At 48.0% G+C, this 15,100-nt stretch overlaps 1 protein-coding gene across 1 annotated transcript in view; it reads left to right on the plus strand.

Moving 5' to 3' along the window:
* The first annotated feature begins 8,303 nt into the window (after positions 1–8,303).
* The window catches only part of Spg7 (SPG7 matrix AAA peptidase subunit, paraplegin), a 29,900-nt gene continuing 23,103 nt past the window's right edge, over positions 8,304–15,100 (plus strand). The window contains exons 1-3 of the mRNA XM_051168672.1: positions 8,304–8,504; positions 10,918–11,020; positions 13,968–14,057. Coding sequence (XP_051024629.1) covers positions 8,319–8,504; positions 10,918–11,020; positions 13,968–14,057 — 379 coding nt within the window. The 5' untranslated portion in view covers positions 8,304–8,318. The remainder of the gene's footprint in view (positions 8,505–10,917; positions 11,021–13,967; positions 14,058–15,100) is intronic.

Here is a 15,100-nt window from a genome sequence, read left to right on the forward strand (position 1 = left end):
CCGACCCATCCCCAGCAGCACTGAGAAAGGATATGAGGCATGTGGCTAATGTCACCCCTCAGTGGACAGGGAATTCAGGTAGGGAAGTGCCAGAGTGGATAAATGGCAAACTTAGGATTGGCACGCACCTGAAGTCCTAGTGCACAGCTGTAATCTTAGCACCCAGGAAGCTCAAACAGCAGGACCTATAGCACGAGACCAACATGGGCTACACAGCAGATCAGGCATGCCTGTAATCCCAGCAGTTAGGATAGCTGAGGCAGGAGGATTGCTTCAACTACATAGGAGATCCTATCTCCTCAGAGAAAAGGAGGGGGCAGAGAGAGGGAGATTTATTCTATTTTTTAAACATAATCATCTTTATTTCTGAGACAGGACTCACTTTGTAGACCAGGTTGGCCTCGAATTCACAGAGATCCGCCAGCCTCTGCCTCCCAAGTGCTGGGATTAGAGGTGTGCGCCACCACCACTCGGCTTAATTTTGCAACTGGATAGCTGTGGATACACTGATCAAACTGTGCCATACTCCATGGGTTTCAGGGTTCAGGGTGAATGAGAAGGCAACCACGCTTAAAAAAAAAAAAATAGGGACTGGAGAGATGGCTCAGAGGTTAAAAAAGCACTGACTGATCTTCCAAAAGTCCTGAGTTCAATTCCCAGCAACCGCATGGTGGCTCACAACCATCTATAATGTGATCTGATGCCCTCTTCTGGCCTGCAGGTGTACATGCAGGCAGAGTACTATATCCATAATAATAAATAAAGAAATCTTAAAAAAAAGAATAGAGTCAGAAGCCGGGTGTGGTGGCGCACGCCTTTAATCCCAGCACTCGGGAGGCAGAGGCAGGCGGATCGCTGTGAGTTCGAGGCCAGCCTGGTCTACAAAGCGAGTCCATGATGGCCAAGGCTACACAGAGAAACCCTGTCTCGAAAAACCAAAAAAAAAAAAAAAAAAGAATAGAGTCAGGCATAATGGTGCACATTTTCATCTCAGCACTCAGGAGACAGAGGCAAGCACATCTCTGGAAGTTCCACGCCAGCCTAGTAGGCAGAGTGTGTTCCAAGACAGCCAGGGCTAGTTAGAGGAGAAGAGAGGGAGAGAGACAGACAGACCCAGTGTCAAAAAATAAAAGACTAGTTCGAGGCCAGCCTGGTCTACAGAGTGAGTCCAGGACAACCAAAGCTACACAGAGAAACCTTGTCTCAAATAAATAAATAAATAAATAAATAAATTTTAAAAGTCTAGGAAGGGGATGAAAATAAAACAAGTCTAGAAGGTAGGCTGAATTCTGAAATGGTTCCTTGGTTTAATATTACTAAGAAAGCCTAGATCTTGTGGGTTTTGTTGTTGTTGCTTTGCTTTGAGACAGTGTCTCACCTCATGCAGCCTAGGCCTCCCTTAAACTCTGTGTAGCCAAAGAGGATTCTGAACTGCCTCTACCTCCCAAATACTGGGACTGTAGATACGCATCACCAAGCCCAAGGAAGTCAAGATTGGAAAACCAAAAAAGATTCAAAGTTCATCTTTTGTTTCTAGACTGTTAAACGTTATTCCTGTTTGGCAGAAAAGACAATGAAGGATTCAAAAGCAGCTTGTCTGATGCCCCAAGACAGCTGTGAGTGAGAGGAGGGGCCAGAGTTCAGGACCAGTGTCAAGTTGGCTTGAGAGTAGACAGTTCAGCCTGGCGTGTTGGCGTGTGCCTTTAGTTCCAGCACTGGAGAAGCAGAAGCAGAGGCAGGAGGATCTTTGAGTGCAACGCCAGCCTGGTCTACAGAGTGAGTCCAGGGTAGCCAGGGTTACACAGAGAACCCCTGTCTCAAAAGAAGTAGCTAGTTCAAGGGTGTAGAGTGGAGATGGATCTGCTCCCTCCGCAGGTGAGCACCGTGGGCCTAAAGCTGGAATATCTGGGATCAGGGTGCTGACCCCTAAGACACACTGACTCTCGCGGGAGCTCACTGTGACACTGCCTCTCTCAGAGCCTGAGAACTAGGCAGTAAGGGGAGCATGTCAAGGAGTGCTAGAGTACAGGGTCGAAGGCTCGGGAAGCTAATGAGGAAGTACACATGAGTAAACAGAAGTTAAGAAGCACAGAGGTAATAAAGATGGTGAAGGGCGTGGCCTCGGCGATGGCCAAGCCGACATTCTGCAGGTTGCAGACTGAAGTGCAGTCTGAGAATGGAAGGAAGTGTGCAGCGAGACCCTGAGAAAGGAGAGTCGACTCCCAAAAGCTGTCCTCTAACTCCACACATACACACGCGCGCGCGCGCGCGCGCGCGCACACACACAGGCACACACACACACTCGTCTCTCTCCCAGGCACTTGTTTCTCACAGCGTCTTGGTAATAACTGCTGCCTGGTCTGCTTTCTGGTTCACAAGCTGCTTTCACATGCACTTATTGCATTTTATCTCTGTAACTACCCTGTGGGAAACCCAAGGTTGCCATTAGCCTGGCTTTGCAGATAATTATTATGCCCATTTTACTGATGAGAAAATTGAGTCTCAGAAGTTAATGACTTGCTCAGGGCTATGACCTGACAGGTTCTAGTGGCCTTCTGGTGGCAAGACTGGTTATGACTCAATGGTCAGGCAGAGGCCAGACAGCCACCGTGGTCCTCTGTGAGAGCAACAAGTGACCTTAACCACCGAGCTGTCACTCCAGGCCTCCATCTGGCATTTTAACTAAACTTAGTGGAAGAAGGACAGCAAGATGGCCCAGCTAGTGACAGCTGATTACTTAAGTTTGACTCCTGTGACCCACTTGCTGAAAGGAAAGAAGTGACTCTCACAAGCTGTTCTCTGACCTCCACAGGACACTGTGGCATGTACACATGCACACACACACACACACACACACACACACACACACACACACACACACTATAAATGTAACAAGACCATATATGCTGAGTGTGGTGGTACACAACTTTAATCCCAGAACTCAGGAGGCAGAGGCAGGTAGATCTCTGTGAGTTTGAGGATATCCTGGTCCACTGAGCAATTCTAGGACATAGAAAGACCTTGACTCAAAAGAGAGAGGGAGAGAGAGAAAGAAAGAAAGGGAAAATCATATGTCTGTATAGCAGAAGAAAACAGGAAGGGTGAAATGATCTTGAAGGAAGATTAAGAACAAGAGAAGTGCCGGGCGTGGTGGCGCACACCTGTAATCCCAGCACTCGGGAGGCAGAGGCAGGTGGATCTCTGTGAGTTCGAGGCCAGCCTGGAGGATAGAGTGAGTTCTAGGACAGCCAAGGCTGTTATACAGAGAAACTCTGTCTCGAATAAACAAAAAGAGGAGGAGGAGGAGGAAGAAACAGCAGCAGCTGATAAGCTTTAGCTCTTACAGAGCTGCAGGCTAGACAGCGGGACATTTAATACTTCCCAAAAAGAAAAAAAGCCTGTAATCACAGCACTTTGGGAGGCAGAGACAGGTGGATCACTGTGAGTTCAAGGCTAGCCTGGTCTACAAAGTGAGTCCAGGACAACCAGGGATACACAGAGGAAAAGCCCAAGGAAAAACAAAACAAAACTTCCCCAGGAGTAAGGAGAAGAACATGAAACCACACCTGTGACTGTGTAAATTGTGCTGCACGGGGTGGAATGCAGGCCAGGCAGTCAGACTCTGACCTATGGACCTATGTGTTTGTGTTTGTCAATTCTCTCCTTCCACCTCTTGTTAATGTTCATAAAATGTGTACATGTGTTTTCCTTGTATGTATGCCTGGTGCTAAACACAAGGAGAGCATTGCATTGCCTGGACCTGGGGTTCCAGCTGAAAGCTGCCGTGCGGTGCTGCCAACTGAACCCTGGTCATCTAAAAGAATTAAGCCATCCCTCCAGCCCCAGGTCTTCCACCTAGTTCCTGAGGCAGGATCTCTCGTTTCTGCCACTGAGATGTCCATTCCAGACTAGCTGACCCACGAACTTCCGGGCTTGTAGACTTCCAGGAAGCCCTGTTCCCGGTGATTGGCCTGTCTCCACTTCCTGTCTTGGGGTAGGAGTCTGGGATGACTGGAGTGTGCCACTGCACGTGGAAGTTTTTGTTTTGTTTTGTTTGTTTTTCGAGACAAGGCAGTGTACTTTTAATTTTTCTAAATCTGCAAAGCACAGACATTCTGTATTTCAAATGCTAGAGATTCCTCAGTGGCTAAGAACACCAGCTACTCTGCCAGAGACTTGGTGGTTTTTTTGTTTTGTTTTGTTTTAATTTATTTAATTTTAGTTTGTGTTCATTGATGTGAGAGTGTCAGATCACCTGGAACTGCAGTTACAGACAGTTGTGAGCTGCCATGTGGGTGCTGAGAATTGAACCTGGATCCTTTGGAAGAGCAGACAGTGCTCTTAACCACTGAAGGAGGCAGATCTCTATGAGTTCAAGGCCAAGGCCAGCCTGATCTACACTGCACTGAGGAACCCTGTCTTGAGAAATAAAATGTTAGGTTCAGGAATAGCCATACACGGACCACTTGAACACCAGACTCAGATTGGTGGAACGTTATTTGATTGTTGAATAAGAAATGACCCGTCAGGACCCTGGCCTGTTTCTTTTTTCTTTTCTTTTAAAGATTTACTTATTTGTGTATTTGTGTATATAAGCACTCTATTTGTATGACCACATGACAGAAGAGGGCATCAGATCACATTATAGGTGGTTGTGGCATGTGCCACCACTACCAGCCATCTTATTCTAAGGCAGACTTTTTTATAAGAAATACAGTAAAGCCGGGCGTGGTGGCGCATGCCTTTGATCCCAGCACTCGGGAGGCAGAGGCAGGTGGAACGCTGTGAGTTTGAGGCCAGCCTGGTCTATAAAGTGAGTCCAGGATGGCCAAGGCTACACAGAGAAACCCAGTCTCGAAAAACCAAAAAAAAAAGAAAAAGAAAAAGAAATACGGTAACCAGGTAACAACCAGAGAAGCAGATGGGAGGCAGGGGGAAGGGCAGCATTATATCATTTTGATTAAACATGTTCTGAGCATAATGTACCCAGGTGGCTAGACAAAGCATTTTAGGCTGATTGGCTGGGATTTAGGGTAGGGGAGTTCTTGGGGGCTTTGCAGCTCCCTGTAAGGGACATAGGATGTTATGGTCTTTTTTTTTTTTTTGGCTTTTGGAGACAGGGTTTCTCTGTGTTAGCCTTGGCTGTCCTGGAACTCTCTTTGTAGACCAGGCTGGCCTCGAACTCACAGAGATCTGCCTGCCTCTGCTTCCGAGAGCTGATATTAAAGGTTTGTGTCACCATGCCCAGCAATATTACGGTCTTAACTCTAATAGAACATACATGTATTTTTAACCCAAGCAGAACATGCATTTGTCATCTATTATTTTATTCTAAGCAGCAAGCACTGAACCTTCCTGGCTTCAGACACACACATAGAGCCTGAGAACTGTAACTTAATTTCACCTTATGATCAGACTGGAGATGTGCGTAACATGGCTTCTGGTAATGATCAGAATGGAGATGTGCGTAACATGGCTTCTGGTAATGATCAGACTGGAGATGTGCGTAACATGGCTTCTGGTATGCTAAGCGCAATGGCTGGTGTTAGCAGAGGAGCTACAGTTACGTTAGGAGCTAAAGTCCCAAGGGAGGGGCTGCTGTTAGGTGAACAGTTTAAGCTGATTATAACAAACAAACAAATGAAAAACTGTCTTAAGTGTGGGTTTGTGCAATGCTCGTGGAGACCAAAAATGGGAATCATATCCCAAGGAACTGGATTTACAGTTGGTTGTGAGCTGACTCACATGATGATAAGAACCTTTGAAAGTAGTTCTTTTTTTTTTTTTTTAATTTTGTTATTTTTATTTTATGTGCATTGGTGTTTTGCCTGCATGTATGGCTGTGGGTGTCAGATCTTGGAGCTATAGACTGCTAGAAATTGAACCCGGGTCCTCTGGAAGAGCAGTCAGTGCTCTTAACCTCTGAGCCATCTCTCCAGCCCGAACAGTAGTTCTTAAACACTGAACCATTTCTTCTCCATTCAGTCTCCTCCCCAACCCCTCTCTCCTTCCTGTCTGTCCCCTCCTTTCCTTTTCTCTCTCTTTTTTTTGTTTTTTTTTTTTTTTTTCGAGACAGGGTTTCTCTGTGTAGCCTTAGCCGTCCTTGACTCTTGTAGACCAGGCTGGCCTCAAACTCACAGCGATCCACCTGCCTCTGCCTCCCTGAGTGCTGGGGTTATAGGCGTGTGCCACCACGCCCAGCTCCTTTCCTTTTCTCTCTCTTGAGACAGGTTTTTAATTACTCAGCCCAAGCTGGACAACATAATCATTGAACGCTTGGTTCTGCCTCTGCCTTCTAAACCAGTTTCACTTTTAACACTATCTAGTTTCCCATGAGTAGCACTATGGACTTCTATGTTGCCTAGGCCTCACATAAGCCTGGCTAAGAGCCTGGGCCCTCACCAGGGTTGGGAATTACTTCAGAAGTGAGTCAGCCCTCACTAAGCTAGTATAAGGAGATACTTATCTACATGAATTTATCACCCTTCTCTTTCCTCTTCCTCCTTTTTGTTGTTTGTTTTGTTTTGGAGACAGGGTTTCTCTGTGTATTCCTGGCTGTCCTGAATCGCTCTATAGGACAGGCTGGCCTTGGACTGTTGAGGCTTGGGTTTCTCCTATGCCTGGAGTTACAGTGGGCTATGAGGTACCATGTGAGTGCTGGAGTCCTCTGGAAGGCGGAGTGCCCTTAACAGCTACTTTCCAACCCGTCTACATCAAAGATCTTATACAACGATCTCGTTCCACTTGAGCCACAAAGTGCTTACTTTTCTTTTCTTAACTATCTTCCTCCTCAGCTGCCCTTCCTGCTGCAGACTGAATTCATTCTTTGTTGAGATGAAAGAAAACAGCCCCCTTCCTGACTCTTGGTGGGCCTGAGCCTGTTCTCTAGCCCTCTGCAGGGTAGTGACTGACTAGTCTCCATTTGAATAGTTCACTCCTGACTTTGAATGACTTTTTTTAAGATTTATTTTTATTTACTATTATGTATACAGTGCTCTGCCTGCATGTACACCTGCAGGCCGGAAGAGGGCATCAGATCACATTACAGATGGCTGTGAGCCACCATGTGGTTCCTGGGAATTGAACTAAGGACTTTTGGAAGAGCAGGCAGCGACCTTAACCACTGAGCCATCTCTCTAGCCCTAAATGACTTTTATTTTTGTTTTATGTGCATTAGTGTTTTACTTGCATGTATGTCTGTGTGAGATTGTTGGATCCCCTGGAACTGGAGTTACAGACAGTAGGGAGCTGCCATGTGGTTGCTGGGAATTGAACCTGGATCCTCTAGAAAAGCAGCCAGTGCTCTTAACTACTGAGCAATCTCTGCACTCTCTCCACTTTGGACTTTGGTTTCCTACTTTGTAGCTGCTGCACACTGTAGACCTCTAAGTCGATTCTGTAGCCAGCCAGGAGCATTCTCAGAACCTCGGGTATTAAGAAAAAACTGTATCTAATGCAGGGCGTGGTGGTGCACGTTTTTAATCCCAGCATCCGGGGTGGGGGGCAGAGGCAGGCGGATCACTGTGAGTTTGAGGCCAGCCTGGTCTACAAAGCGAGTCCAGGACAGCCAAGATAACATAGAGAAACCCTGTCTCAAAAAACCAAACCAAAACCAAAACCTGTATCTAGTGGTTCATGCTTGTTAGGCCAGCTCTCAGGAGGCCTGGAGTTTGAGGCCAGACTGTGTTGCACAGTGAAAACTGTATTTAAAACAAACAAAAAACCTGGAGGCAGAGGCAGGCGGATCTCCTTGAGGCCAGGCTGGTCTACAGAGACAAGACAGCCAGGGCTGCACAGAAATACCTTGTGAGGTGGGCATGGGTGGGTGGGTGGGTGAGGGGAGGGAGGGAGGGAGGGAGGGAGAGAGGGGGAGAGAGGGAGAGGGAGGGGGGAAGAGAGAGAGAGAGAGAGAGAGAGAGAGAGAGAGAGAGAGAGAGAGAGAGAGAGAGAGAAGAAAGCGGCCAGCAGGAACCACCAAATCACACCCCAAAGAAAGGCAATATGAGAACCGAATCATGTCTTAACTTGCCAAGCACTGGAAACCGCAGCTTGAGCTGGAAATAAAAGCAGGAAAAAAAAAAAAATACTGGGTAACCGTAGCCTGTCTCTTAGGGAACGCGCAGGCTCCGTGCTTGCTAGCGTTCGCGAGACGCACCCTGCTGACACTCGACATTTAGCAGCCAACCCCTAGAGGATCAGGAGGTTGGGACCGCGCAGGCGTCGCGAGGAGGCAGCGCGCAAGCGCCCAGGAGGCTTCCCGCAAAACCTGACCGTTAGGGCGGCCGGAGCGCCACTGCGCAGGCGCCGCTCTCGCCACCATGGCGGCCGCGCTGCTGCTGCTGCGCGCGCTCCGCCAAAGCCCGGAGCCTGGGCGCAGGCGACTGTGGGGCCTGCTCTCGGGCAGGGGCCGCCCAGGCCTCTCGTCCGGGGCTGGGAGCGGGCGGCCGTACACGGTCCGCGGGACTCCGGTGGGCCTCGCTGCGGCTGGAGGCCAAGCGCCGCAGGTAAACGGCACCGAGTCCGGCGGGGTTCTGCGGGGACCGGAAGTGCGCCTGCACCTTCCGCTTCCGCGAGGCGTCCGCGAGGTCTGCGGGGCGGCGTGGTTCCGCAGGAGGGCTGCTGTGAGCTCTCGCCCGGGCGAGAGGCAGCATCTCCCTCGGATGGTTCTTCTAGCCCTAGTGTGTGTCGGGCATACGTGCCGTCCCTCAGTCTTTGGCGGCTTAAAATTAAGTCCTGTTCACCAGGTTTTTTTTTTTTCTTTTCTCCCTTCCAGTTTTTTGCTTTTGAGGCAGGATTTTCTCTCTCTTGGAACTCACTGTGTAGTCAAGGCAGCTCTTGCACTCTCGATCCTATTGCCCGCACCTGCACCTTCGGAATCGCTGGGGTGGTTAGGTGTGGGCCACCATACCTGGAAGGTTTCACTAGCGTCTGGCGTACTGGACCAGTTTCATTAGGATGGATTCCAGTGTTTTCAGAAAAGCAGTAGGAGGCTTTTTGCATGAGCGAAAACCATGTAGCTACAGCTGTGGTTTGTTAGTGAGAGAAACTCCTTTAGCTCCGGATGGGAAGGCTGTGTGTGCTTCATTCAGTCCCCTCATTCTCAGTCCGATGAGGTTTTGATGGAATCCTAAAACTTTCAGATGGTCCCATTTCAGAGCAATGTAAATATTACAGATAAATGTGCACTTGAATTTTTTTTTTTTTTTTAAATAGCAGGGCTAGGTGGCACATACCTGCATTTTCAGCATTTACTGAGCGTCTGAGGCCAGAAAGATTGTGAACTGGAGACTGAAACTGGTCTTGCTGTGATCCCCAGTTTGTGGCAGAAAGTTACTGGTTGTGTTGTTCTCTTGGTTTTTTATCTTTTGGCTCAGTGCAGTGAAGTTTATTGATGGAGCTGACATCGTCGAGCTCCCTAGGCACCTCCCAACGCCTCCCCTTCTAGGGAGTCTAGGATGGACACTGAGGAGTGGATTCTCAGTATGTTAACAGAGCACCTGACTCCTCGGCAGGAGAGGGCCTGCCCTGCCCTCCTGTGCCCTTGCTGCAGTGGGCAGTCCAGGATTGTTGCTCCCTGAAGGCAGTGTAGACAACCAGGCCCACCACCCCGGCCAGATTTGCTGTACCAGTAAATGAATTTGACAAAACAGTACCTGAGTGGACTGACAGCCCTCGAATTAAATGTGGAAAAGTGAGTGTCTCTGGGAAAGGCTCAGGAGGCTCGTGGGTCTTCAGTGTAGCCCCCCCCCCCATGCCCTTCAGGAGTGCCTGTGATGCTTGCTTCACCACCCCTTCCCTCTCCACCACCCCCTTTTGGTTTTTCAAGTTTCCCTGTGAAGCCTTGGCTGGCCTGGCCTGGCCTTGTATTCCAGGCTGGCCTTGTACTCCCCGAGTGCTGGGGTTACACGTGTGTGCCACCATACCCTGCGAATTGTAACTTCTTGTACTTGACAACCGTCACAAACATGGTAGTTTCAGAAGGGGCAGAAATGTTGGCCTTTTGGCTTTCTCTATGGTGGTGAAGACATGAGTGGGCTTCATAACATGCTCGGCAGCAGGATGGCCCCATTTGATGCTGATGTAGCCTTCCCCCTGATAACAAGGTTCCAGCTCCTAGCCTTTACTGTACAGTGAGGTAGAAAAGTGTTAAATTGGACAGTTGATCTTAACATTTAAACCTTGGTGGGTCAGCTGGCCTGGTGGCACATGCCTGTAATCCCAGCCCTGGGAAGGCAGAAACAGGTGGATCGCTGTGAGTTTGAGACCAGCCTGTTCTACAAAGTCCAGGACAGCCAAGGCTACACAGAGAAACCCTGTCTAAAACAAAACAAAACAACAACAACAACAACAACAAAAAACCATGGTGGTGAACATCTTTAATCACGGCACTCAGGATCAGGATCAGAGGCAAGTTGATATCTGTGAGTTGAAGGCCAGCTTGATCTCCATACAAAGGTCCATGCCAGGCTAGCCGGGGCTACATAGTAAGACCCTGTCCTGTCAGGAAAAAGAAGACAAAAGGCTAAGCCAACTGTGGAGCACACCTGTAATCCTACAGCTCTCTGAGCTGATGGCACGTGCTTGTCATCCTGACATTTGGAAGGCTGGTGTGGGAGGATCACTTGAATTTGACACCAGATACTGTCTCACAAATAGACAAAGGGGGAAAAGTAGACACTTAGCATGATTAAGCCTCAGTGTGTATAGTTGAAGATGACCTTGAGCTTTTGATGCTCCTGCACTCACCTCCCACATGCTGGCGTTACAGGCATGGTCGGCTGTGTTTGGTTTTATGGGGTGCTGGGGATCAGATCCCTAACTTTCTGCATGCTAGGCAAGGGCTTCCCAGCCCTGTGTTGATTTGGTGTACCGTTTTAGCATTTCCTCAGTCTTTTTCTTTTTCTTTTTTTTTTACAGAGCTTGCTATTTCGAATACTGACCCCTAGCTTTGAAGGTGTTAGTGGATTATCATTGAAGGAGCATATAGTTCCAAATGCAGTCAGACTGTGGCAGCTTTCAGGTGTGTATCTGTGCATTGCACGTCCCCTCAGTGGTAGATGCAGCTTTTACTGTAGCCCTGTAAGAGTGTATGGGGAGAGGAGCATGGGCCTGGATGCCTGTACTCCCAGCACTGAGACAGGCTGCAGGTGGAAGCCAGTCAGAAGTAGCTAGTGAAACCCTGCTCCCCAGCCCCCAAAGAGACGACTTTGGGTTGCCTGAGAACACAGTACAGCTACAGTGAGCAGTGCAGTAGCCTGGGGGCCGAAGGCAAATCTGCCATCTCAGTCTGTATATATACACGCTGTGATCAAATCTAAGAATGTAGTCTCCTTGGCAACTGACAAGTGACCATGAGGACAATGCTGCTAGTTTAATGTTGACCAGAAAACTAAGAACAGCCACTAAGACTACCTTTGACTCTTTCTTTAAAATAAAAAAAAAGGAAGCACAGCCAGGTGTGGTGGCGCACGCCTTTAATCCCAGCATTCGGGAGGCAGAGGCAGGCGGATCACTATGAGTTCGAGGCCAGCATGGTCTACAAAGCGAGTCCAGGACACAGTCAGGGATACACAGAGAAACCCTGTCTCGAAAAAACAAAACAAAAAAATACTCGTGTGCGTTTGTTTGTTTGTTTGTTTTTGGTTTTTCAAGACAGGGTCTCTCTGTATAGCCTTGACTGTCCTGGACTCGCTTTGTAGACCAGGCTGGCCTCGAACTCACAAAGATCCACCTGCCTCTTGGTTTTCTTTTTGAGACAAGATATTAATTCGTAGTCCAGGCTGGCCTTGAATTTACAATCCTCCTGTCTTCATCTTCTAAGTGTTGGCATTACAGGTATGTGCTACCAGGCCTAGACTTATTTTTGCTTCTTTTAAATGTTTTTGTTGTTGTTTTGGGTTTTTTTTGTTTTTCAATACAGGGCTTCTCTGTGTAGTCCTGGCTGTCCTAGACTCTCTTTGTAGACCAGGCTGGCCTCGAACTCACAGCAGTCACCTGCCTCTCTGTCCTAAGTGCTGGGATCAAAGGCGTGCACCACCACGCCCACTTGTTTTAACTGTTTTGTTTAGCTATATTCGTGTGTCTCTCTCTGTGTGTGTGTGTGTGTGTGTGTGTGTGTGTGTGTGTGTGTGTATGTGTGTGTGTGTGTAGGTAGGGATACTCCTTGTGGCTCTCCCCTCCCATCCTATCGGTTTTAGCAATCAAACTCGGGCCATCAGGCTTGGCAGCAAGTATCTTTGCCTATGAAGCCGTCTTATTAGCCTCATGTTAAAATTTTAAGTAGCGTGAACTAGTGAGAAGGGTCAGCAGTTAAGAGCATTAGCTACTTTTTCAAAGACCCAGGTTTGGTTCCCAGAACCCACAGGGCAGCTCACACCATCTGTAATGCCTGTTTCAGATGATCTAACCCCCTCTGTCCTGCACAAGTGCTGCACAGATATACATGCAGTCAAACCATCCACACATGTAAAATAAAAATAAATAAATCTTGAAAAAAACATTAAGTATATATTCATTCTTGTGGCAGTTCTGTTTTGATTTTTTTTTTTTTTTTTTTTTTTTTTTTTTTTTTTTTTTTTTTTTTGAGACTGTTTCTCTGTGTCATCCTGGTTGTTCTGGAACTCACTCTGTGCCACACCCTGCCTTCAAACTCACATCCTGCCTCTGCCTCCCAAGTACTGGGACTACAACTCTACAGCCCCTGTGCTTTAGCTCAGAGGACATTCAGGCTGCTGCCATAATTTCACTTCTTCTTTGCAGCGTTGGAATGGGGAACAGCAGAATGCCTCGCCCCTAATTTGAGGGCCGCAGCCTGTGTTGGTACTGGGTTTACGTGTCGGCTTTCTTTGAATTTCTACCCATGCTCAGTGACTCTGATATATATCAGGCACATAGTATACCCCAGCTGGTGAAAAACTCAGTGTTGAGTTTTTGTTTGTTTGGGGTTGTGTTGTTTTGTTTTTTGTTTTTCAAGACAGGGTTTCTCTGTGTAGCCTTGGTTGTCCTGGACTTGCTTTGTAGACCAGGCTGGCCTTGACGCACAGAGATCCACCTGCCTCTGCCTCCTAAAGATGTGTGCCATCACACTTGGCAAGTCTGTTAATGTTTTTTCTTACTTTTGGGAGGGAGTGTGTGGTTTGAGACAGGTTTTCTCTGTGTAGCCATGGCTATCCTGGGCTCACTCTGTGTAGCCATGGCTATCCTGGGCTCACTCTGTAGACCAGACTTACCTAAAACTCACAGAGATCTGCCTCCCGAGTGCTGGGATTAAAGGTGTGCGCCATCACGCCCGGCAGGTTTACATATTTACATGTATAAGTGTTTGCCTGCATGGTTGTGTGTGCACCACACGTATGCCTGCTGCCCAAGCACTCAGTAGGGGGTGTTGGATCTGCAACTGAAGTTACGCATGGCTGTAGTAGTCATGTGGGTGCTGGGAACTGAACCCAGGGCTTCTAGAAGAGCAACAAGCACTCTCAATGCTCAGCCATCTCTCCAGCCTCATCCCCCCCTTTTTTTTTTAATATTTAAAAAATATTTAAAACTTTTTTGCTGTGTGTGGTGTGTGTGTGTGTGTGTGTGTGTGTGTGTGTGTGTGTATCTAGGTTCCCACAGAGGCCAGAAGAGGGGTTGGATTTTCTGGAGCTGGAGTTATTGGTGGCCATGACTTGCCAAACTTGGTGTCCTTTTTGCAAAAGAAGTATATTCCAGCTGCTAGCTGTCTATTTTAAATAGCAAAGATGTCTGTCTTTATACATTAATGGGTCATTATTTATTTATACATTAATCTACCATTAGCAGACGCCATAGTAGTGCAGAGGCATAGAAGGAAGTGCTGTAACTTCCCCGATGCAGCAACTCTGAGGGCACAGGCTTCACGTCGTTTCTGGTATGATGTTATCTGTGGACATACCACTTTCTTGCCTGTCTCTTGTAGCTGCAGCCTTAACTCTTCTTATTTATTACAGGTGGCACTTACTACTTTAGCACCTCAAGGACGAAGCAGAAGAATAAAGACAGTGAGAAGCCCAAAGGCAAGGCCCCTGAAGACGATGAAGGTACGCCTGCCTGGCCTCTGAAGCACCTCCCTCTGTGCAGCCTGCTCTCCCCTCAGCAGGGTGGGGCTCCTGAGCAAGGCACAGTTGATGGCCTGTCCCTGTGTGAGCTGTCCTACTTCTGCCATTGCAGAGTCCTTTGTTCTCTTTCAGAGATGCCTCTGTGGACACCTGTGTCCCTCTGCCCCATTCAGGGATGCCTGAGGGCAGACAGAGTTTCTGTGTCTGTACAGAAAGGGTACCTCTTAGACCTACCCAGAGTCCTGGGAGTGGGGACCTTGGTGAGCCCAGCCCCGCGCACACCAGTCGGTGTTTTCACTGTTGAGAGTGTGTGGAGCAGGCTAGGAGGAGATCGGGGAGAAGAGGACAAAGGAATGGAGCAGCTTTGCAATGGAAGAGTCACCACCACTTAGCAGCCAGTGCAGACCGGCCCAGTCAGCCTCACTGTGGGGACCTACGAATGCCCTTGTGGCCTAGGCCTCACTCTTCTGCAATTAGGACTCATTCAGGAGTGTAAAGGATGTGGAAAAAGTTTGAATTGAACTCCTAGAGTTTCTTTTCTTTTCTTTTCTTTTTTTCTGCTAGAGTTTCTTAAGAAGCTGGCTGTTGTTTTTCAACTCAGGGTTTCTCTTTGTAGCCCTGGCTATCTTGGAACTCTCTGTAGACCAGGGTGACCTCCAACTCAGATCAGTCTTGCCTTTGCCTCATGAGCGCTAGAATTAAAGGCATGCAGCGACACATCTGGCTAAACCAGGTTTCATGCTGGGCTGGGGATGAAGTCAGGCAAGCACTGTATGCACAGCTGGGCTCTATCACAGCAGCCGTAACCTCCAGTGTCCGATGGACTCATGCTGATCCTCCTGCCTCAGAGCAGTCTTCCTGTGGGTACTTTTTCTTTTTAAAATATTAAATTTTTAATTAATTTCTTGATATATATTTTTGTTGTTGTTGTTATTTGTTTTTTGTTTTTCTCTGTGTAGCCCTGGCTGTCCTGGAACTCTCTTTGTAGACCAGGCTGGCCTTGAACTCAGAGAGATCCGCCTACC

Source organism: Acomys russatus, chromosome 26 (genome assembly GCF_903995435.1).
Source record: "Acomys russatus chromosome 26, mAcoRus1.1, whole genome shotgun sequence".
Lineage (NCBI taxonomy): Eukaryota > Metazoa > Chordata > Mammalia > Rodentia > Muridae > Acomys > Acomys russatus.